The 26,508-nt window shown below is 37.7% G+C and overlaps 1 protein-coding gene across 1 annotated transcript; it reads left to right on the forward strand.

The window, feature by feature from the left end:
- Nucleotides 1-1,214: 1,214 nt before the first annotated feature.
- LOC125062442 (titin) lies at nucleotides 1,215-25,919 on the forward strand. Its single transcript, XM_047668378.1, has 21 exons — nucleotides 1,215-1,521; nucleotides 6,430-8,092; nucleotides 8,166-8,395; nucleotides 8,484-9,848; nucleotides 9,924-11,780; nucleotides 12,015-12,158; nucleotides 12,388-12,789; nucleotides 12,890-13,288; nucleotides 13,515-13,910; nucleotides 13,999-14,799; nucleotides 15,150-15,401; nucleotides 15,487-17,990; nucleotides 18,074-18,268; nucleotides 18,381-19,788; nucleotides 20,198-20,485; nucleotides 20,793-21,024; nucleotides 21,434-21,605; nucleotides 21,925-22,111; nucleotides 22,398-22,728; nucleotides 22,810-24,133; nucleotides 24,526-25,919. The coding sequence occupies exons 1-21, from the start codon at nucleotides 1,392-1,394 to the stop codon at nucleotides 24,664-24,666; spliced, it is 14,421 nt and encodes a 4,806-aa protein (XP_047524334.1). The 5' UTR covers nucleotides 1,215-1,391; the 3' UTR covers nucleotides 24,667-25,919.
- The last annotated feature ends 589 nt before the right edge of the window (nucleotides 25,920-26,508 follow it).

Below are 26,508 nucleotides of genomic sequence, written 5' to 3' on the forward strand. Positions count from 1 at the left end.
TGTTATCATTATATTAATATTAAATAAATGCCAAATGACGGTAAACGTAATTAATAATAACTACAATAGTTACTTGCGATAGTCATTTATTTTTGTATCTCAACGCGCTTCATTCTTAGTATGTACATAATAGATAAACACGTGTCACAGGATTCTTAAATAATGAACACTCTGAAAACAAACTCAATACTAAAATAAAAAAGCTTTTTGATTTCGTCCAATGCAGAGCTTTCGTGAGGCAGTAAGAAAGCTGTACAAATCAAAACACATTATTGCACAATTTCCTTTGGATCCTTTTAAGTTGCCAAATCGACTGAGTCGAGGGCTTATCTAGCAAAAAACTCATAACAGTTAAAGTAGAACTTCTAAGTTTGTATGAAATTTTTCAGAATTACATAATTTTGTTGGGGTTTGAATATAATATCAAAGTAAGTAACATATCGCACAGTAAGCGGTATGTAGAAGAAAATAATGTACTACCACCAAGCTTAAAGCTTTAACGCGTGGGGACATCGCACTTTTTAACTAATTATACTTAGGTATATTCTAATACTGAAATATTAGAGCACGTTTCAATACTACGATGTGCCATGGTTCTCAAATATACCAAGTTTACCATACAGACGAAAGGATCGTAGAGTTAAGTGGGTATAACATGTATTTAATATTAGGTTTAATGAATTTATTCAATGCATAGCATTATATTATTTAGACAAGCTGATAAAGTATATATTGCCATGCAATAATAATAATTAGTAGTGTAAATACAAAACATAGTATTGTGTAATTTATTATCTAAATGTTCAAAAATGGGCTAATTTTAAACCAAAACGACAGATACAAGATGTATTTTTATGATTAATTAAAAACTCAAACGATTATATTCATTTGGTGAATTGAATTAAAGCGTGGCTATAAAACTCTTAAAATAAACATAATACCAATGTCGTGAATTATCGGTGCGTGTTTACAGCGACGACGAAACAAGAGTTTAATTAGTGTTGTCTTATGAATTAACTATTTTATTTGTTATTGTGTTCGAAAAGGGATCAAGAGGTCTGCAGTGGGGTGTGAAGGCGCGTGGAGGGAGGTACGCGGGAGTGCGCTCGTCTCAAAATAACCACAGTATTTCGGTCGCCCCCCGCCCCAGAGAAGCGGCGCTTGCGCAGCGCCCGATCGCCCGGCGGCTCCGCACTACCCGCTAACTATTCGCAATCGACCGACGTCTTGGTTGTTGGACTGGGTTATAATGACTTGACTTCTGCTAAATGAACCCGTGGACTAGTATAAGTTTTTCGCAGTGGCGTTTTTATTTCATATCGGGCGAGCACCGCTAAGGACCTATAGCGTCGAGTGAGAGTTTTTTCGTGCGTTGTGGCTGCGGTGGCGTGATGGAGAAGCAGTCGAGGTGGTCGGAGCAACGCTCCGTGCAGCAGCACTCCGAGCGCCGCGAGCAGATCGTGCAGCAGCAGGAACGCGTCCAGCGGACCCAGCACTTCACTCAGATGCTCACGCAGCAAGGTTCGTCAGCTTGTCTTTTACCGCATCTAACTTTCATACTTTACTTAGACTCGAAACAATGCTTGTGCGATGTATATATTTATCATTTGTTTTAACTTATCAATAAGTATGGGTCAATGGAAGAAGGCCGCCGGCGTAGCAGTCTGAGCGCCGTCTGTCTTAGATTTCTTTATTTTAAGTAACTAGGAAGAAACTAAAGACGAGAGCCACTATTTGCGCAGGCGCTTTTACATCTCGAGCAAGATAGATCGGCTATTCTGGGGATTGCGTGGGCGCCGATGGCTCGCGCCCGCCGCGCGCAGGAATGTGCTCTCTTAACACTCGCATATTTTCACACTTATTTTTCTGACTAACTTTCGAGAAATGATCTCACTGTCTCATTGCCCGAAAAAAATTTTAACTTGTAAGCGAATTGCAACATTGTGGTTGCCAGAGGGTACCGTAAACTCACACCGCAGAATAAAGGCTGCGCCGCGTTTCGACCCCGTTCCGGTGGTTTATGCAACTATTAAATCTTAAATGGTGAACCAGCCGGCATTATCGGCGTGTGAGTTCACTGGTCTCTCCATTAAGGTTGCAGTGCGAATTCATGCATTAAAACTTGTTTACTTTTATGGCGCAAACTCGTATCCATATATGGATCCCACAGATATGTTTCCATGCAAGGATTAATTTCTTATTATGAAGACTACGTTACAAAGAAACTAGGCTGAATATTGATGTAATGTTACGTGGTCAAGGTTTTAAATATTAACAATGAAAACCTTCTTTGTATTTATAATTTTTTACACTTCGTAATTTCGTATTGGAGTTTTCCTGTAGCTAATTATGTTTTTACCTAGTATATACTAGAAATATTTTGAATAGTCAGACGGGTAAATAAAAAGCTTTAGAAGAAGTTAACGAACTGGAACCCAGATTTAAAACATATTCATAAAACATATCTATACTATAATCAATATCATGTAACTATGACTTAATAGGTTCCAGACGAGCGGTTATATCTACACTTGTTGTCAAAACAAATAGATTAGATCAAATAATTCTTAGTCATTTTTGCCACATTCCAAAGGATTCCTTGGATGTTTTGAATTGTTAGAAATGTATATTTAAAAAATTTGTTATGCAAAATCTTGATTAGGTATTATAATTTAAAATTCAAATATTTTAACCGTCAACAACCAGTTGTTTAAATATAACGTTTTCAACAAGAAAAATTACAATAGTAAACAAAAGAATGAAAGCGAGCGTGACTCATTTTCAATTTTACACTATTAATAATAATAATTAAAACTTTATCATTGAGTTTTTGATTAAAATGATTTCATTTATAAAATTAAAAGATGAGTTAGTAAATTTTATATGAATTAATACAATTATTTAAAAATGGAGATTTAATTATAGGTTTGTCGAAATATTTTTTTTACCGTTTGAAATACTTTCATATAGCTCAAGAATTATTTGAATTTTCTTTTCACATTGTCAAATGTTTAATATTAAGTACGAATTAAGGTTGTTTAGACCGATGGCCTTATTTAAATTAAATGAAGTAGGTCCTATGGAATACTTAGGCTTTGCATTGTTTTTCTAAGACGGGACAGTTATTTAGTACATCTTAAGTACATCAAAACAAAATAGGATCACAAAAAATCTGTAGTATATAATTATATTTCTACATATCTACAATCTTTCTCGAAAAATCTTTTAATATAAACAAGTGCGATGTCCCGCACGTTTCTTTTTGTTCTATATACACTGTTTTCTATTTCAATTTACTGAGAATGACAGAATAATAGCGCTATTATTATGAAGTGAAAAACTAAGAATTGTATCGTTGACTTTTCACTTTTCCTCACGATGAACGGATGGGAAATAACCTTAGGTTCAAAGACATTTAAAATTAGGTGCTTGAAGCGATGTATAATAGGCATAAAACAAGTTTCTTTAAAAACTAAAACCGACCATAGAATACAAAAAGCTAAACTATAAATAAATAAAATGAAAAGAGAAAGAAAAGAATATTAATATGTAAGTTTAAAAAGCGGTAAAAACATTACCTACAAAACTTTCGCATTTATTGTTAATTGTTAAAAAATTCTTATATGTAAAGGAAATGACTACTCAAGTAAAAGTAAAGTAAAACAAAACATGTTTCAGATTTGGTAACGTCACCATGAGATCTATTTTCTGGCATTGAAATAAAATAGTATTATTAAAATAAAATATTAGCATACAGACATTTTTATGACCTAAACTGACGGAGTGATCTACGATTCTTGCTACTAAAGCAAATATTATAGTTTTGTTTATATGAATAAAAACAATTACTTTTATTCGCACTCTTGAGTATGTCTATAAAAAAACAAAGAGAAATAATGCGGTTAATTAAAACGTTTAACTGAGTTGTAATTATTTATAAAATTAAATACGAAGAATTCCACTTTCGCTTTGCAATTTTGATATGAATGCGCTGCAATTTCAAATTTTAATATGTATTAACCAGATAACAATACTGGCTGCAAAGATTTTATAAGATTTTATATTAGGCATTTTATATTTCTGGAAACTATACTGACGGTTTAAAATTCGTTAACTGCGGAAAGTAACCAGATATTAGGGTCACCCACCATGTAACTACGACTTATACGAAGTGGAAACTAGATCGCTCAATTAACACAGCCTAACTGTAGATTGTCTCGGTTCTTGCATCTAAGAACTATTAAAATATAACTTTTTTTTACCTTGACTGAGATAACGAGAAGTTTTATGATAGATATTTTTTATTTGCATAATCAGAGCTACAATTGAGTCTTTAAATACATTTAATGGTGATAGATAAATTTATTAATTCAAATGAAATCGCCGCGATCCATATTCAGCGCAAGACATTTTATTAAATATGTTACGACACCAGTATAAGCCAGGTGACTGACCGTAAATTCAATCAGAGATAGTTACATTGATAGCGGAACTGAGGCTGTGGCTATGTCACGACAATCTCGATAGTTACTCAATACAATCGACGCAATAGTAAAAACATACACAGCACTCACACGCAACATTACCTGACTGGCACGCGACCCCAACTCACTCGGCTTATCTCCGAATTAATAAGGCAAACGGTTTAAAGCTCACTTTCCCCGATTCACATTAAACGATAACTGTTTGTTTAATGTTTTTTATATACCGCTACATATATTATCACACTAGATTGTATCGACCTAATGCAGACATGATACGTTATTCGTTATTGCTTTCTCCGTATCACCGTTAACTATTACTTGTAGTTTCTGACTTATCATGTCCACTATTATTACGGACTCTTCATTAAATTCTATAATTCTACGTTAGCTCGATTTGTTCCAACTGATTTGTAATTTAAATATTTATCAATTTATCAATATAAAGCTAAAACTATAGTCGATTAGAAATATTGAAAGTATCTCAACAAATAAGGCTGAATTTTAAATCACTTGATTATCTCTCTTAAGTGAAGTCAAGGTAGGGCATAACGTATATTTTGAAGTATGTATGTAATAGGGCCACTGACCATATGGCGCACGCATTGCTAGTAGGTACACGGTCAAGCTTAGAGTACATTATCAATATAACTCAGAATTATTTATTGTTCAATACGTAATATTTTATAAATAGACACCACGTTTGCTAAGCCAAATCTTCAATTAATTAGCATTGTATTAATAGGAATTTATGAAGCACGTATGATTTGCTTCGTAATATATAAAGATCATATTTGCAATATTTGGGCGGCAGCCAAAGTCCGCCCAACATGGAACTACTCCTACGCAATATACAAGTGTTTGGTAGCGGCGCGTTAAATATGGGATACACTACTGATAAATAAAACAATACGTAATCGGTTTGAGCCTGTTTGTTTCCTTAACATTAAAATTACTTGACCTTGACCCATATCGAGTTTCTATTGAGATTTAATTACCATTCAATTCTAAGTTTGCGACAGCGTCACGAATATTGACAGAATTATCCAAATCGTTCTTAAATGACATCACTTGGTTTTTTTATTAGGGATTACTGATGCCAGTTAATTACCTAAATTATGTTATAAATGATTGAAATGCATAAGGTAAGGTAAAATATATAAAAGGAAATACTTTTAATTGAGCTAATTTAATAAGATAATTGACGTGTTATTGACGTTTTTATTAAAAAAAATTTTTTACTTAACGGGTGAACTTACCTTATTTAATTAGTATCCACTAGGTATACATGGAATTTTTGCTATGTTACAAAAGATTACCTCTGTGATTACCGACAATATTATATTATTTCGATCAATGTTTCTAAACAATAAAGCCAACAAAATATTATTGTTCATAATATTATTAGTTACATTACAAATTTGGACCAAAATGGTACTCGTAACAAGATCCGACTGGTGTGCACAAAAATAGACGCACGAAGAGAGCTTGTACGCGCGGTCCGTCACGAACGTGACTCACGCGCATCCGAGAATTACACCACTGGAACACGACATACTTAGAGGCATCTTATAATATCTGCGAAAATTCCATTTCACGCCAAGAATATCACATTATTCTTTATATATTTAATTTTTGAAAATTCTTTCGTAAGTTTAGATGACTGATAGACCTGAATTATAATACAGTTCTGCTAGCTGTTAAACCTAAAAATATTATCTTTTTTCATTCATATGCGCCTTGCGAATTACATTATAACTATGATAGCACTAATGTGGCTTAGCGATTAACACTGCTTTATATCTGCATCATAGACCTGGGTTTAGACACGTTTATCCCATGCCTCATTAGTCAGATAGGTGTCTCAATATGATAATGTCCTTATATATACCGTATTTAAAATATACAAATATTGTACAAATTAACACTATTATTTATTTTGTTACAGTTGGAACTGTTGGTGGCGATCGTGTACCCATCACAGCTGGAAGGCCAGGGGAACCGTCTCCACCTATATTCGAACAAATATTTAAAAATGCTAGATTTGCCCAAGGCGGTAACGCCAAATTCGAAGGGAAGCTCAGAGGTAATCCAACGCCAGTGGTATCGTGGACCAGAAAAAAAGCACCATTAGTAGAATGTAATAAGTACAGTATGATTTACAATGAACAGACTGGTGATGTATCGTTATTAATCAAACAAATTGGACCCGGTGATGAGGGAGAATATACGTGCACAGCAAGAAACCAGTATGGTGAAGCTATCTGCTCTGTGTACATTCAACCCGAGGGTGTACCTGTGCCTACGCAACAAGCATCTCAACAACAAAGTTACAGACACGTAAGTGAAAGTGTTGAACACAAATCATATGGAACTCATGAATATATGACAGAACAATCACAACAGTCACAAAAATTTGCGTATACCAATGGCACTGACCATTCAGCTTCTGAAGACTTTAAAGTTGATACTTTTGAATATAGGCTGTTAAGAGAAGTTTCCTTTAGAGAAACAATTACGAAAAGATATATCAGCGAAAGCGATATCCAGGTTAGTACAGAAATCGATAAGTCCCTAGGACCTGTAGCTCCACCAAAAATAACTCAAAAGCCAAGGAACTCTAAACTTCAAGAAGGAACTGATGCACAATTCCAAGTACAACTCTCCGGTAATCCCAGACCTCGTACAACGTGGTTCAAGAATGGCCAAAGGCTAGTAAACTCTTCAAAACATAATATAATAAACACGAACAATCAAACGATACTTAGGATAAGAAATGTACAAAAGTCTGATTCTGGTCACTATACCTTGCTGGCTGAAAATCCTAATGGATGTGTCGTTTCATCAGCGTACCTTGCTGTCGAATCACCTCATGAGACATACGTACAAGATCAAAAATCTCAGTACGCAATGGATAACAATCAGCAAATTGAGACTGAAAGAATAGAAACTAGTGAAAAAGCTCTCGCTCCGCAATTTGTAAAAGTCTGCCAAGATCGCGATGTCACGGAGGGCAAAATGACGCGATTCGATTGCCGCGTCACCGGCAGACCTTACCCAGAAGTCACGTGGTTCATTAATGATAGACAAATTCGAGACGACTACAATCATAAAATTCTAGTTAACGAATCTGGTAATCACGCTCTTATGATTACCAATGTCGACCGTAGTGATAGTGGTGTAGTAACATGTGTCGCAAGAAATAAAAGTGGAGAAATTTCTTTCCAGTGTAGATTAAATGTAATAGAAAGGGAACAAGTTGTCGCTCCAAAGTTCATTGAACGTTTTAGTACTCTGAGTGTACGTGAGGGTGAACCTGTAATATTGAATGCCCGTGCTGTTGGCACGCCTACACCACGAATCACATGGCAGAAGGACGGTGGTCCGATTATACCCAATCCTGAATTACGAATCAATACCGAAGGTGGGGCCTCGACATTAGATATTCCGCGAGCTAAGGCGTCGGATGCGGCGTGGTATCAATGCACGGCTCAGAATGTCGCAGGTTCCACCGCCACTCGGGCAAGGCTCTACGTTGAAGTTCCTAAGGAGCCTCCGCCTGAACAAAAACGTCTGCACTTACCACGGCCTACAAAAATAATTGAGCCAGAGTGAGTACATTACCTTCATGTAAAATCTGTTATATTTGATATTGTGATTTTCATAAACAATTTAAATTTTCAGGCCTGCACCTGGACCCGAAATTATTTATTTGAGGCACGTGGAAAGAGCTCGACCATATGTCCCTCCTGGCGAGGAAGATCGAATTTATCCACCGCCGCAGTTTATTGTGCCTCTAAGAAGTGTTACTCAAACTGAAGGTGGAAAAATACATTTCGAGACGAGAATCGAACCAGTGGGTGACCCCACCATGAAGATAGAATGGTTAAAGAATGGTCAAAGTATAGAAGCCAGTACGTATATATTTTTCTATATTATAATCATATAACCTATAATTTAGATCGCAACGAATCCTCTTTAATTATGAATACATTTTTTCAGGTTCCAGATTTACATCAATCTTTAGGTTTGGTTACATATCTCTTGACATGCTCAGTCTTAATATTCAAGATAGTGGTGAATATACATGTAGAGCTGTCAGCTCTACGGGCATCGCAGAAACGAAAGCAATGCTACAAGTTACTCCAAGAGCCACTATTGAACGCACTAGTCAACATCCTGAAAGTTTACAGTATATACAACACTTGGAAGATTACTCTAAATATCAACATCAGGAGTCTATTGAAGAACAAATATCACAACGTCCTCAGTTCATAAGGCCACTTCAAGACCTTGGTGAATTACAGGAAGGTAGGAACGCTCACTTCGAAGCTCAACTAACCCCTGTAAGTGATCCAACAATGAGAGTGGAGTGGTACAAGGATGGCAAATCAATCACAGCCAGCTCGCGAATCACAGCAATCTTCAACTTCGGATACGTTTCCCTTAACATCATGCACCTACGGGTTGAAGATGCAGGTTCGTACACAGTTAGAGCTGTGAATAAACTTGGTGAAGCCATCAGCACTGCAACTATCAGAGTAGCAGCAAGAAGTACCGTGACTGAAGATCTCGGCATACCTGAACAGAGAAGATACATAGAAAAGACTGAGCAACTTGAAGCTTATCAACAACAACAACATCAGAGATATTACCAAGAAGTACCTGAAAGTACGCAACGACCAGAGTTTAAAACTCCAATCAAAGATCAGATGAACATTAAGGAAGGTGGATTCGCCCACTTTGAAGCTCGTCTTGAGCCAGTTGGGGATTCTACGCTAAGGGTAGAGTGGTTGAAGGATGGACGCGCCGTTGAAGCAAGTTCAAGAATAACCACATTCTTTAATTTTGGATATGTAGCTCTGACTATTAAGTCTGTTACCATCCATGATGCTGGTAACTATACGTGTAGAGCCTATAATGCTTTAGGCCAAGCGACAACTAGTGCTAATTTGACAGTTGTTACAAAGAAAGATGTTATTGCTGAATCTCAACACCCTGGAGGCTTAGAAAAGATTCAGTACTTAGAAGATTCTAGCAGATATTTAAAACGATCAGAAGAAGAGGTTAAAGTAACCCAAAAGCCTAGATTTTTGGGGCCACTTAAAGGAACAAACAAGATTGTCGAGGGACAAAGTGCTCATTTCGAAGCAAGAGTTGAGCCTCAGAGCGATTTGACTATGATAGTAGAGTGGTACTTTAATGGAAAGCAAATAAAATCAGCTAATCGCATTCAGACATATCATGATTTTGGCTACGTCGCCCTGGATATAACAAATGTTAGGGCTGAAGATGCTGGTGTCTACACAGTTGTTGCGAGAAATGCTTCTGGAGAAGCTCAACTGAGCGCTTCTATGGTTGTTGAAAGTAAGTTTTTTACTATAATACATATTTAAAATGATTTTCATAAGAGTATGATAAATAATGTTTTCTTCTTTTTAGCGCGATCCAGCATCGATACTACGAGCATCCACCATGGATTATATGAGAAAACTCGTCAAATGGAAGAATCAAAGTTTGTTGAACCAATGTACCACATAGAAGAAATCTCGAAATCCAAACCAGTCTTCGTGCAACCCTTGTCAGATCCTAAATCGATTTCAGAGGGGAAGAACATTCATCTTGAATGTCGTCTTGAGCCCATGGGAGATCCTACAATGAGAGTTGAATGGTATCATAACGGCAGAGCTGTGACCGTGGGCTCTCGGTTTAGAACGTACTATGACTTCGGTTTCGTAGCTCTAGATATAATTCATGCCACATCTTCAGATTCTGGTGAGTACACAGTAAGAGCTGTTAATCATTTAGGATCTGCACACACATCGGCTATGGTACGTGTAATTGAAAGATCAGACATTGTGACGGATACTCAACATGAGCAAGCAGTTGAACAGATTCAAATGCTTGAAGACGCAGCGCGTCGTACCAGACAAGTGCAAGAAGATATAACAGTGATGCAAGCGCCACAATTCTCAAGAGCATTGCACAATATCGAGACAATAGAAGGAACAAATGTGCATTTAGAATGTCGTTTACAACCTGTTGGAGACCCAACTATGAGAGTAGAATGGTTCTGTAATGGCAGGCCCATAAAGACAGGACACCGATTCAGACCTGCTTATGAATTCGATTATGTCGCTCTTGACCTTCTCAGTGTCTACCCGGAGGATTCTGGTGTCTACACATGCCAAGCCACTAATCAGTTGGGTGAAGCGGTTACTTCATGTGCATTACGGGTTATGGCGAAAAAGGATTTAATCTTTGAATCCCAACATCCTTCCGGATTGGAAAAGATACAATATCTAGAAGATGCCTCTCGATACAAAAAATCTGAGGTGGTCGATGAGTCGATTCATGTGAAGCCGCGCTTCGTCACTAAACCAAAGTCGGTGGAAAATGTAAAAGAAAGACAGCATGTGCACTTTGAATGTAAATTAGAACCTGTCACAGACTCAAATTTAAAAGTAGAATGGTTCAAGAATGGCCAACCAGTAACTATTGGTCACAGATTTAGACCTATTCATGACTTTGGTTATGTAGCGCTCGATATCATTGATTGTATTGCAGAAGATTCTGGAATATACACATGTCGTGCTGTGAACTTACTAGGAACCGACGAAGTAAGCTGCAAGCTTACTTGCCGTGAAACTGCAGATATTATTCGTGCCACTCAAAATGAAGCCGGATTAGAACAAATACAAGTATTAGAAGATAGATCTCGGTATCAAAGAAGCGATTTTGTCGACGAAGTAACGACACAAGCGCCCTTATTTACAACATCTTTGAAAAACATTGAAATAAAAGAAGGACAACGTGCCCACTTCGAGTGTAGACTGATTCCAGTTTCTGATGCTACGATGAAGGTAGAATGGTATCACAACAGCAAACCTCTGAAGAGTGGATCTAGATTTACTGAAACCAATAATTTTGGTTTTGTTGCGCTTGACATCATGTCTTGCTTACCGGAAGATTCCGGAGTTTACACTTGTAGGGCAATTAACGCTCTTGGAGAAGCTGTCACTTCCGCTACAGCTGTCGTACATTCGAAAAAATCGATTTATTTGGAATCACAGCACCAAGAAGCATTGCCGCGGTTGCACCAGCTAGAAGATACTTCGAGGCACCACAAGCCTAGCGCTCCAGAAGATGCTGTGTCACAAGCTCCAGTATTTACTATGCCTATGCGAGATATTAGAGTAGCCGAAAACCAAGCAGCTCACTTTGAGGCAAGATTGATTCCTGTTGGCGACCCAAGACTTAAAGTAGAATGGCTGCGCAATGGCGTACCTATAACAGCCTGTAAGTTTTCCTTTTCCCTTTTTTATTTAAAAAATATAATATATAATAGGCCAGATATTTTATTCACCTTTTCCGTCAGATTCTTGTAACGTTTTATTACAACGCCAACTACGAATAAGCGTCTCAAAAAGAATTCATCAAATACTTTTCAAAATTCTTTAAAATAAATAAGTTTATGAGATGAGAATCGTAAAATTTTTTTTTACAATTTATTCAAAATTATAAATTTTTCAGCAAACCGCATAACCACAATGCACGACTTTGGTTATGTCGCTCTCAACATGAAGTATGTTAATCCCGAAGATTCAGGCACTTACACTTGCCGTGCTGTAAATGAGTTAGGACAGGCGGTGACCTCGTCGACTTTATTCGTACAATGTAAGTATTATATTAATATTATATGGCACTGGGAATCAGAGCTATACAATATATCTACTATTACGTCCTAATGTAATTAAGTGTAAGTAAAATGTTAAGATTACACATACACTCTAATACAAATATATAACTTGGGTTTCACAAACCCGTACTGAAAGTATTTATGTTACCTAATAATATAGTAAGCATCTCAAATAGGTAATTTTTAAAAATATCCTCACTATTTCAGCTAAAGCATCCCTACTCTTAGAGTCCCAAAACCAAGCGGCTTTGCAAAAAATTCGTCAGCTGGAAGACACATCAAGATACCAGCGTAAAGAAGATATTGAAGTTGCAGTTAACCAAGCCCCTCGTTTTGTAACACAATTAAATGGGCCTAGCAAGTTAGTTGAAGGGCAAAGTGCGCATTATGAATGCAGAATAGAGCCTTACCCAGATCCAACAATGCGAGTTGAATGGTACTTCAATGGGAAGGTTCTTCAAAGTGGCCATCGTTATCGTACGGCCTTTGACTTTGGCTTTGCGGCGCTTGATATATTAACTGTGTATGGAGAAGACTCTGGCGAATACACGTGTAAAGTTATCAATAATTTAGGACAAGCAACGTCGTCTATTAACTTAAATGTGCAATGTAAGTATTTAAAAAAATATCAAAAAATTAACTTTATACCGTGATTTTATATTTCTTATGCTTTTTTATCCTAATATTATTTAAATCGCGACAATTTCAGCTAAGGAATCAATCATCAGAGATACGCAACACCAAGGTGCATTAGAGAAGATCCAGTACCTTGAAGATGACAGTCGTTACAAGAAGGTGGTCCATGACGAAGGCTTTATTGCGGAAAAGCCTCAATTCGGTAAACCTATTAAGAACGCTGAAGCGCCTGAAGGTCAACCGATACATTTAGAAGCAACTTTAACTCCAGTGAATGATCCTACAATGCGAGTTGAATGGTATTGTAATGGAAGGCCTATTCAACAAGGTCATAGATTCAAAACAACGTATGACTTTGGATACGTGGCTTTAGATGTGTTGTACGCTTACGCAGAAGATTCTGGAACGTACATGTGCAAAGCTAGAAATGCTGTTGGTGAAGCTGTTACGACAAGCTCTGTGAAAGTAGATGGTAAGTTATAAGTTTATAGTAGGAGTCAAGATAGCATTGATTCATTATTAAAATCATTTATTTTTCACGTATTTTTACATGATCTTTTGTAATAGTAACTTACAATGAACACGTGTGCAAGAATGCCCTGAGTTAGAGTGTTTTTTTTATTCAATCACGTACAAGATATATATAACCATAAAACATTATGTAACTAACTATTCTTATCTATTATTATCTATTTTAGCTAAAGCTGGCCTTTACCTTGATACATTGGATGAGCAACGTCTCAGGAAGATTCAAGAGCTGGAAAAATACGAAAGACCTAAACCGAGTGAGGAAGAACAACCAGGTCAAAGGCCTGTCTTCCTGACACCTCTAACAAACCTTGAAAACCTGAAAGAAGGTGATCACGCTCATTTCGAATCGAGAGTAGAACCAATCAATGACTCAGATCTCAAGATTGAATGGTTCCTTAATGGCCAAAAAATTAAGACTGGCCACAGATTTAGAACGACTCATGATTTCGGTTATGTTGCGTTAGATATTTTGTACACATATGCAGAAGATTCTGGCACTTACATGTGTAAAGCGACAAACAAACTTGGAGAAGCAGTTAATACCTGCACGTTAAAGGTTGCAGGTGCGTATTGTTAAAACAAATAGTCTGATATTTTCCTTTAATATAATTAAACGAATATATTTTATAATTTTATGTATGTATTTTGCAGGGCACAGAAATATAATTTTAGACACTCAACATCCTAATGGGCTTGAGAAAATCAGGCAGCTTGAAGCCCAAGGTCACACATCAAGAATGGAGGTAGAAGAACCCAAAGCATACCCACCCAGATTCGTGACTGAATTGAGAGGAACGACACATGTATTTGAAGGACAAACGGCTCATTTCGAGTGTCAAGTTGAACCTGTCCATGATCCCAACCTTCGTATAGAATTCTACCATAACGGTAAAGCTCTGCAATCTGCGTCACGATTCCATATCACTTTTGACTTTGGTTACGTGTCTTTGGATATACAGCATTGCGTACCAGAAGATGCTGGTGAATATTCAGTTAAAGCAATAAACGCTCTCGGACAGTGTACTTCCACCATATCCATGACAGTAACCGCAAAAGGAAGCATTATTTCGGAATCTCAACGTCCAGAAGGCTTAGAAAAGATCCGAGAATTGGAATCTGCTGAACCATTTAAGCGACCGGAAATCCCAGAACCAGTGACGAGACAAAGGCCAGTGTTTACACAACCTCTTCAGAATATTGACAATATCCAGGAAGGCCAGACTGCACATTTGGATTGTAGGTTGATACCCGTTGGCGATCCTACCCTTAAAGTGGAATGGTTTAGGAACGAGAAACTTATCGCAGACAGCTCTCGAATAACTAAAACTCATGACTTTGGATTCGTGTCCATGACAATTAACCACGTTCGCGATGAAGATGAAGGAGTTTATATGTGTAGAGCATCTAATTTACTTGGAGAAGCTGTGACCACAGCTGCAATGAAAATCAAAAGTGAGTACTACAGAGAAATAATATTGTTTGTCTATATTATATATATTTAGTGTATATCGTAAATGTTGATAATGCTGATATGATAGAGCCTCTCTTGACGGCTTGACTCTCAACGGTTATATACATCTCATTTCAGCTTGCTCAAATCGTCTCTAAGTTGTAGAAAAATCTAAAAATATTTTATCTAACCCGTCAACAATACGATTTAAAGTACATACTTTAATTTGTATTGTTGATGGGTTGATCGGCATGGTCACATGACCATCAGTCCCTATGACTTTACACAGACCCATTCATGCTCAGCAGCCAGTATGTAATTATTATATAGTTTAAGCTTTTTATTTTTATAGCTAAAGCCGCTATCCAATTGGAAACGCAACATCCAGAGGGTATGAAAAAGATCCAAAAGTTGGAACAACCCCAACCCAAAAAAGGAGAAGAACCTGACAGAGAATTTGAAAAACCAATATTCACACAAGTTCTAACAGGACCTTCAGAATTGTGGGAAGGCCAACATGCTCATTATGAAGCCAGAGTGGTACCCGTTGGTGATCCAAGTTTACGTTTCGAATGGTATATTAATGGAGTCGAACTTAAGATGGGTAAGTATATTTTATATTCTCTTAGTTGACATCACATTAAACTTTGATCGTTTAAAACTATTCAATGTGTTTTTCGATCTTTCAGGTTCGAGATTCCGTACTACTCACGATTTCGGTTTCGTCACATTGGACATCAATTCAGTTGTATCTAATGATGCGGGCTTATACATGTGCAAGGCTATTAACAAGGCTGGCAGTACAGTATCCTCAACTTCACTTAAAGTAAAGACAAAATCTACTATTATTGACCAGGCCATGCGACCTGAATCATGGGAGAAGATCCAACTTAAGGAAGCATCTATGAACCAAGTCCCAGAGAGATTTGTAGACTTGGGAGTACAACAAGCACCTATATTCACCACACACTTACAAAGCTATGATAAGCTCGTTGAAGGACAACATTTGCATCTCGAAGCCCAAGTGGAGCCACGTACAGACCCACATTTGAGAATTGAATGGTTCAAAAATGGAGTTTCTTTAACCACAGGTTCCAGGATTAAGAGTACTTTTGACTTTGGCTTAGTGACTTTGTCTATTAATAGTTTAAGACACGACGATTCTGGTATGTATACCTGTAAAGCCGTGAATCAAATGGGAGAAGCTGTTTCTACAGCATCAATAAAAATTGAAGATCGTCATTGGTTACTGGGTGACACTTTACACCCTGAATCTTTAGACCGTATTGGCGCTTTAGAACAACCGAAACAAACTAAACCAGATTCTCCTGAACCTGTGTATGAAACTCCTGTTTTTATTACTCATTTGAACAATATCCTCTGTAAAGAAGGAGACAATATTCACTTCGAATGCAATGTGGAACCATCGCGCGATCCGACTCTTAAAGTTGAATGGTTCTTTAACAACAAGCCTTTGCCATCGGGTACAAGATACAAGAGTACACATGACTTCAGTTACGTGTCGCTTGACATAATGCATACGTACGAGGAGGATTCAGGAATATACACATGTAAAGCCACAAACAATAAAGGATCTGCTACAACTTCAGGCACCTTAAGATGTACTGGTGATAAACAAATCTATCTTGATACTCAACATCCTCAAGGTAAGGCTGGTTTAGAAGCTGTGGAACAAGCAGAAGAAGCTAGATTAGCCAAATCAAGACGATCATCTGTACCTGACAGTGAATATCCGAAACCAGAATGGATTGTTCCGATTGTGGCTGAATGTCAACTTGTAGAAAGTCAACCACTTCACTTGGAAGGACAAGTTGAGCCAAAGGATGACCCGGCCCTGAAGATAGAGTGGTACTTTAATGGCAAGGTTCTAGAACATGGTTCGAGGTTTAAGCTTGCTAGCGATTTCGGTTTTGTTACTTTAGATTTGACTGATGTATATGAAAGAGACAGCGGCATCTATACTTGTAAAGCATACAACAAGAGAGGTGAAGCTTTCACTTCTTCGACTATTTACTGCAGTAGCAAGGATAACCTCATTGAACGTACTCAACATCCCAAAGGCAAAGAAGGATTGGAGAAGATTCAAAACCTTGAAGACTCTCTCCGAAAGGAGCCCTCGCAGAAGCCTGATGACGATACAGGTCGACCACCTGAATTCACTACGGTATTCCAAGATATCTTTGATATTAGTGAAGGACAGATTGCCCACTATGAAGCATCTCTCATACCGACCGGTGATCAAACCATGGTCATTGAGTGGTTCTATAACGGAAAGACAATTGAAGCTAGTCACCGTATTCGCACTGTATATGCCTTTGGTATGGTTGTTCTAGAAATCCTTGGTACAAAGACCACTGATTCTGGTATTTATTCATGCCGTGCCACCAACAAGTGGGGTCAAGCTGAAATAAGCGTCAAACTCGAATGTGTTGACAAAAGTAAAGGGCAAAAACCACGATTTACGACCCACATACAAAATATTGAAGGTCTCAAAGATGGTCAATCAGCTCACTTTGAATGCACAGTTGTCCCGGTAGATGATCCTGATATGAAGATCGAATGGTATCATAACGGACAACCTTTACGACACTCTAACAGAATCAAAACTATTTCTGACTTCGGTTTTGTAGTGATGGATATAGCATACACCCAAAACCACGATACAGGAGAATATGTTTGTCGGGCATATAACAAATACGGTGAAGATTTCACTAAAGCGACGATAAATTGTTATGGAAGAAGTGGAGTTTACTCAGACAGTTTACAGCCAGATTCATTGGCTAAAATACGAGAGTTAGAAAGTTTACAAGGTTTACAACATCAAGCACCAGCACCGGCTTCTGCAGTACCTCCTAAATTCACAACTCAAATAGAAGATGTCACGAAATTAGTAGAGGGGCAAAGTGCTCACTTTGAAGCGAGACTGATACCAGTGGATGACCCCGATCTGAAAGTTGAATGGTACTATAACGGAAAGAAATTACCACATGGACACCGATACAGGACTTTCCATGACTTCGGTATTGTCATATTGGACATACTCTATTGTTATGAAGAAAACTCTGGTGAATACGAATGCATTGCGACCAACAAATTAGGCCGTGACTCAACAAAGGCTACATTAAAGTGCACGTCGAAAGAAAATTTGATCTTGGACTCGCAACTGCCGCGGGTACGCATTTTTATACTTTTCATTGTGAATTTTTATTCCATTTCATAAATATAAAGTATTTATAATTTTTTTACACATTTTAGGGCATGGAGGGTGGATTAGAAAAGTTACAGACGCTAGAAGATTCAATGATACGAAGAAAGGATGTCGAGGTTACAGAAACGAAGGGCAAGGCGCCAGTCTTTACTGTTCCATTATCTAACATCGAGAACCTAAGAGAAGGTGAAAACGCTCACTTTGAAGCTCGTCTTACACCAACTGATGACCCCAAACTAAAGGTACATGCAGTTTATTTAATATATACTATAGTGTAATTCTCATTAGAATTTTCTACCTTGTGTGTATTAATCTATAAATAAACAGTATTTAATATTCTAAATTTGTTTTTAGATTGAATGGTACTGGAATGGCAAGTCCTTGAAAGCTGGTTCGAGGTTTAGAACTTTCTGCGACTTTGGATTTGTTATTCTTGAAATATCACCTACATATCCAGAAGACTCTGGAGAATATATGTGCAGAGCCTACAATAATTACGGCGAAGCTGTCACCACTGCCACAATGAAAGTACAAGGCAAGAGGAATATTATATTGGAATCCCAACTTCCTAAAGGCATGGAGGGTACTATTGATAAGATTGCTGCTTTGGAAGGTTACGCCGGGACTGCTGATAACCTAAGCCCCGAAGTTGAAAGTGGTAACCCACCCGAATTCGTTACAACGCCATCTGATGTTATTTTGAATGAGAATTCTTCGGCTCATTTCGAGTGCCGCTTAATTCCCGTCAATGATTCCAGTATGAGAGTGGAATGGTTCCACAACGGTAAACCACTTCTCACTGGATCCAGAGTAAAGACTATCAACGATTTCGGCTTTGTGATCTTGGAAATTGGTGGTGTGTACCAACGTGATGCAGGTCTATATACTTGCAAAGCTACGAACCGTCACGGTGAGGCAACAGTTTCTTGTAAACTACAAGTTAAAGGTAGACAAGGTATTATATTAGAACCACAATTGCCGTCGCACTTCAAATCGGGTACAGAAAGTATCCAAAAACTGGAAGAAACACTTCACAAACGAGAAGAAATTCCAATTGAAGATGAGAAACCAAACCCACCGAAGTTTATCGTGGAAATTAAGGACAACCTCGATGTAGCCGAAGGTGGACCAATTCACTTTGACTGTCGCGTAGAACCAGTTGGCGACCCTACAATGAGAATCGATTGGTTCCACAATGGCAGGCCTTTTGCAACAGGCTCTCGTGTCCATATGCTCAATGATTTTGGATTTATTGCTCTAGACATCGATTACATCTACGCTAGAGATTCAGGAGAATATACATGCCGTGCAACTAATAAATGGGGTTCGGCCACCACTACCGCTAAAATCACATGCAGCACCAAGCGAGATATCATTTTCGAATCTCAGTTACCGCAAGGAATGAGTGGAGAGAAGATCAAGGAACTCGAAAAGGGTCGCATTAGTGATGGACCCAAAGAAGAACCTGTTATCAATAGTCCACCAAAATTCGTGACCCAGATAAAATCACACACAATCGAAGAATCTGAGTCAATACGGTTCGAATGCCGCGTAGAACCCAAAGAGGACCCTAGGCTACGTATCGAGTGGTACAGGAACGGCAAACTACTGCCATCTGGACACCGTTTCCGCACAGTGTATGACATGGGCTTTGTTTCATTGGATATTCTATATGTATACTCCGAAGATTCTGGAGAATACGTCTGCCGCGCTGTTAACGATTTCGGAGAAGATTTCACTAAGGCAACAGTGTCTTGCAAACGTAAGTAATATAAGTAATAAATTTTAATTTGATTTGTTATCTTTGAAGTGTTATGAATATGTGTGTAATGGTGAATGTGGTAAATCACAGAACAGATTTTTTATTTTTTTTACTTATGTAACTTTAATGACGTTGTGGTTTATGACATTTTCCTTTGAATAATTGTAATGTAAAGGGAGGGCAAAACTTGCTGAGTTTCTTGCCCGTTCTTCTCAGAACAAGGCCTCCTGGTAGTCTTGCGAACGGATGGCGTAGTCTTGCTCTTTCGTGAATTTTGTAAACGTTGTTGACATTCATAAGCATGCTCTAAGAAGCATCTAAATTGAATAAACGAATTTTGATTGATTGCTTGATTGATAATATGATGTACAAGATTACGAGATAAATCAACGTCTAAATTTTTTTATAGGCTTACCTGATATCATTCTACAAAATCAAGTTCCCAGAGGCATGAAGAAGACCGAAGCCTTAACTCAAATGGAGGCTACTATTAAAAAATACACCTCTGAAGTGTTCTTAACTGAAGAAGATCTATATGACGTTGATAAAAAGCAACCACCTCGGTTTGTCACTCAAATCCAAAGTCAAACAAATCTAGTAGAAATGGAAATGACTAAATTCGAATGTCAGCTGGCGCCAGTAGGAGATCCTAATATGAAAGTAGAATGGTTCTTCAATGGCAAACCGTTGCTACACAGTAAGTATATTGAAATCATCGTTTATTGAAATACACTTAACACAATACACTTGAGTTTGTTTTTATAATATAGACTTGTTTTAGCATCTTTGTTTTACTGACAAGTTTGCGTGTAAAATTTGATGCACTGCCAGCCTCATGGGGCTAAAAAATAATTTTAATTAAATAATAAAAGCAAACTGAAATCGTATAATTTGAGCAATTTAGGAGTCGTTTAATAAATCAGTAAAGAATTAAAATTTACCTTTTTGTTACAGTCAAATATATCAGCATGATGCTTTTTGACTAACTCCATTCTTTTTAACAGAAAACCGTTTCACGCCGATCTATGACTTTGGCTACGTCGCCATGAATTTCGGCTGGGTGTACCCAGAGGACAGTGGCGAGTATCTATGCCGTGCAACTAATTTGTACGGAATGGACGAGACTAGGGCAGTTATCAAGACCGCAGGAAAGCCCGGCATCGTTTATGACTCACAGTTACCGAAACACATGAAGAGTATCGAGAAGATACGGGAAATGGAAGCATCATGGCAGGCGTATGTATTTTTTACTGGTTTTTTTTTATGTAATAGGAGGCAAACGGGCAGGAGGCTCACCTGATGTTAAGTGATACCGCCGCCCATGGACACTCACAATGCCAGAAGGCTCGCAAGTGCGTTGCCGGCCTTTCAAGAATTGGTACGCTCTTTTCTTGAAGGACCCTAAGTCGAATTGGTTAGAATTGGTTACAGTAGCGTTATTGTACCGAAATATAGTAAAATTCCTTTTACATTATGTTTTTTGGGTTTTCCCTAACCAAACAACAAAAACCTAGTTAGATCAAATACCAATAAATAAATATTTAAAAGTCCGTATTTCTAACGCATTAATTATTTAAAATAAGACTAGCAATGTCGATTACCTTTATTGGTAATATGTTAAAATACTTATTTGTTACATTGTCAGAGTCCCAGAAAAACCTGGTGATGAGGTGAAGGAAAGGACAGCGCCAGTATTCGTCAGCAAACCCGAACCAGTGACGGTAGAGGAAGGAGAATGGGCCAGATTCTGCTGCCGCGTCACCGGACATCCGAAACCACGTGTTATGTGGCTTATAAACGGCAACACTATTGTTAACGTAAAGTTTTTTGACTCAATGATTTCTATCTCATAAAATTTCGCATAAACTTGTCAGCAAAATATAGCTAAAATTTGAAATAGTTATATTTATATCCAGGTTTACGGTCAGAATTAGAAAATACTAGAGCTAATCACGTACCTGTCATTTCGAAAAGAGCAATTTCAATTCCATAATCATAAATATTATTAATTGTCAATCAATAGATATCTACATAATCTACTCAAGTACTAACATGAATTAGGGTCAGTTCTTTTGAAATAAAAAAAAATAAGCGTATTTAATGGCTTTACTATAATTTATAATATACATATTGCAGGGCTCTAGATATAAACTGACATATGATGGCATGTACCACTTCGATATACCAAAAACAAGGCAATACGATACGGGTAAAATTGAAGTAATTGCCAGGAGCTCCGTAGGCGAGGCCCTTGCTACGACCGAACTTAAAATAATCCCACGACACGATGACTACAGAAGCGTATTGAAGAATGCGCCAAGACGTACGTATATTACAAATATATAGATACAGAGTGCCATCACAGGCTTTGCTAACTTGCTTACAATGACTTAATGAATAAGATACGAAATTATGCTACACTAATACACGCCAACATTACGCACACGCAACGCTTAAGCACATTTCCCTCTAAGATTCCCTATACCTTTCCCTTTGGACGAACTGCTGCTACCTGCTTCTACCGGCTTAGCATCGGAACCTTTTAAAGGTATGTCTCTAAGTTGTGCTTTGTTTATGAACTGCTCTTTACTAATATTTTTAATGTACAGCTTGGTACGACGAAACAACGCAATATCAACGATCTGACACTGAATTAGAGAAAACCTTCGAGGAGAGACAAACCATGCAGCGGAAGGGCGTCATAGACCATCGACCAGAACTCAAGCAGAAAATTGTCAAAGAACCAGATACGGAGTGGCAGCAAACAGTAAAGAAGAAGAAGAGTGAGGAGTATTACAACAAATTGCAGGAATTGGAAAATGAACAAATTGTTAAGGAAAGTAGATTGCGAGAATCTTCCCATCAGTACGCTGTGTCTGGTGACAAAGTTGCCAGCGCCTCAGTTGCAAGAAGCATGGCACAGAAATACGAAGATAACTTGTAAGTAAAGATTATTGATTAGTAGGGTGCTGGTGGTCTTTATTTTGTGGTTGGTTTATAATTTATACATTTGTATTTCAGGGAACAAACAGAAGAGGTCGTGGAAAAAGAAGTAACTAAAAAGGTTCAGAAACCTAGAATACCTGATCCACTAGAATCGACTGTTCACGGTAAAGAAGTGCATGTTGCCAAGCAAAAACAAATACAAAAGGAAGTTGTGGGAGACACAGAAATAACTCGCAAGATCACATCGACAGAAACTACTGAAGTTGAACATAAAGCTCAAACTCAGGAGAGAATAGTTGAAGGACCTGTGAAACCTTCCAATCCACCCGTATTTACGAAGAAAATGCAACCATGCCGTGTTTTTGAACATGAACAAGCAAGATTCGAAGTCGAGTTTGACGGTGATCCATTGCCAACAATTAAATGGTACCGAGAAAACTTCCCAATAAAGAACTCAGCTGATTTCCAAATTCACACATTCAGTACAAAATCTATTCTTATTATTAGACAAGTGTTCATTGAAGATTCAGCGGTATTTGCTGCAGTAGCCGAAAACCGAGGCGGAACTGCTAAATGCAGCGCCAACTTGGTTGTAGAGGAACGTCGACGACAGGGCAGGGGAGGAGTAATTCCTCCAAGTTTCACATTGACAGCCCAAAATGTCAACGTCACTGCTGGACAACTTGTAAGATTTGATGCTAAAGTCACTGGTACAAAACCGATCGATGTGTACTGGTTGAAAAATGGCAAGAAAGTCCAACCAGATATCAGAAACAAGATCCTAGAAGAAGATGGAACTTACACTCTTCTTATCCTCGAAGCCTTCCCTCAAGACTCAGGCAAATACGAGTGTGTCGCAATAAATAGTTCTGGAGAGGCTAGATGCGATGCCGAATGTGTTGTTAATACACCAGCTACTAAAGAGAAGCCCAAGCCACAAACTAAGGCTGCGAATGCTCCACCAGAGATCATTGAACCGATGAAAGACCGCGTCGTCACCGAAGGTCAAGCTATTGAATTCAGCTGTAAGATTGTCGGCAAACCGATACCAACAGTACAATGGTATAAAGAAGACAGGTTGATTAAACCATCAAAGTACTTCCAAATGTCACGTACTGCTGACGACTACACACTACGCATATCGGAAGCTTTCCCCGAAGACGAGGGTGATTATAAATGCGTTGCCTACAATTCAGCTGGAAGAGTTACAGTGGCTGCTAAACTGAAAGTGACGCAGCCGGATCAAGCTGACAATTTACCAACATTGACACCGTTGCGTGACGTAATCGTATATGAGGGTCAACCTGCACAATTCAAAACTCAAATTACCAGCAAGGTCAAACCTACCATCCAATGGCTACGGGAAGGTGCTCTCATACCTGAAACACCTGACTTCCAGGTTGGTATTTTGTATATTCTGAAAGTTTTTGATTCTCATAAGATGAAATTGATAAATATAAGTTATATAAGTTAGTTATGGGGTTGCCACACCTTATCCATCTTGTTATATTGGTCAAAAGCCAACAGTCAAAAATCATTTATTCATGTAGGTAACACAATGTACACTTACGAATTAAATGCTTCTAATTTTACATTTACTTTTGTTCTTGTTTCAGTACTGAAATTTTTTGATTCTAAATCTTGACACAACCGATTAAAATAATTTTAATTTGCTTTTAAAACTACGATCATGTATAGGAAAAGATAACCAGTTGTAGGATCTGGTTCAGTTCCAGTTTTAGGACACATCCATTAAACATTAGATTGCTATATGGACGTTACTTATTTCAGATGATCCACGAAGGAAACAACGCAGTACTGCTAATCGGCAGTACCTACGAAGAGGACACCGGCATATTCACTTGCCGCGCCACAACCGTCGCCGGCCAAGTGGAGTCATCAGCTAAACTAGTCGTCAAAAGTAAGACATAGATACAGGCAGCGAGCGTCGCACTTAATCCATTAATGTAGTGTTTCTTTGTTTCTCTAATGAGATCGGGTGAAAACTACTAAGTTGACAAGCGATTTATCGTAGCGGTTCGACCAACCCGTAGTCGTAACACACGACGACCACTTTCACCAAAAACCATTTCATTGCCGCCGATTGTACAGACAAATCTAACAAAGTCAAAGGAGTTCAACTCCGTATACGAATATTGCATCTAACAGTGTATATAGCTTTTTGTGTATTTTATGGAGGGTGACGGCAGATCTTCGGGCCAGGTGACATTAGATTCCACTCATTTAAAAATATTTGCGATTTTAACTTAACACTGTAATGTAAATACAAATAATATCAGTGTCGAGAAAAAAAATTAAAAACTAAAAAGCATGTTCATGTCTTATCATTAGGAGATTTTATTGTTTCACATATGAACTTTCTTTTGATACCAATACCTTACGGTATGAAATCTAAGTGTTCGTAAAAATATGTTAATGTAAGTTGGAGTAGTTAAAGGTATTTTTGTAAAACGTTTAAGCTTGACAAATAAAACAAGGTTTACACGTAACAAGTGATTAACACGACACACGATTACTCGACAATTGTTTTGTTTTGCTTTACCGCTACGATGTCTATTAATTTGATAGATTTTACAAAATTATTATCGAAAACACATTGCGTGGTACACCAGAAACGTATTCGTGTACTACCATGTATTTTTCACCCAATACTCTTTAATTTAATTAAGCCTGCTAAAGTTAACGATTTATTGGCCTCATTAACAGTAACAATGTTTATACAATCATTTTCATGCTTTATGTGTTCAATTGACGCGATATAATTCATCTAAATGATTTCAGCATATGTAGACAGATGTTTAAATGAACCTCAGTGTGACAGGAATTTGCTGTGGCAAAAGTTTAATTGTACCATCAAGTCCCTGTACCTGTGCTAGCATGGATATTTGTTTTATATACTGAAATTCGATTCAGACTCATATCTAACTTTGCACGTAGGCTGCGATGTGTTTCGTCGTCACCAGTCATCTAACAGCTACGACTAACTTTGTCAGTGTCGCGTCAGATATCAACACGAATTCGAAGATGTAAATAGTTCAGCGTTTGTAGGTGCCGGGCTTTGGGTGGGTCGTTCTCGTGAACAAAGTTACTCGTGGTTGCTTTATCAGTAAATATTACCGCTGTCAACTGCCCCGTGACAAAGAAACATAGTAGTGCGACATAGCGATGCACCGAATAAAGTACGCACGCATCTCTTGCCTTGCCGGTTTCTATGTTTGACAAACACTGCCGTTGTTGACATTATATATATGCAAGTACAAATCCAAATTGAATGAGATTTTTATAGTTTAACGTTACAGTGATCTTTAACTTAGTTTGTTTTAAGTGCACGATATTGTTTAAATTAAATTGTGTTGTATGTTCACCTAATTGTAATAAGTTATTAGAAATGGCAGTATTTTTATAACATGACAAAATTATTTAGAGCCTACCTATCCATAATAATAATATTTATAATTTATTACGTAATTTTTGTATGTTACCTTAATGTGAAATCTATTTAATAAATACTATAAAAAATAATCATTTCGCATTTTTTACACACAGCCGCCTAGGATTAACTATTTATAGTAGATAGGAATACAGCGTTCTTACTCATATTCTCAGTATACATTGAGTTCTATATTCTATTACCAATACAATGCACTGACACTCAACGTCTCATCTGTCCATCACGGTGTCATAAGTTTTTCATGCTTTGAGTTTTTACTATATACCGTTGATGGATGGAGAGGATCCCAAAGTTGCTTAACA

The sequence above is a fragment of the Pieris napi genome, chromosome Z, assembly GCF_905475465.1.
Source record: "Pieris napi chromosome Z, ilPieNapi1.2, whole genome shotgun sequence".
Taxonomy (NCBI): domain Eukaryota; kingdom Metazoa; phylum Arthropoda; class Insecta; order Lepidoptera; family Pieridae; genus Pieris; species Pieris napi.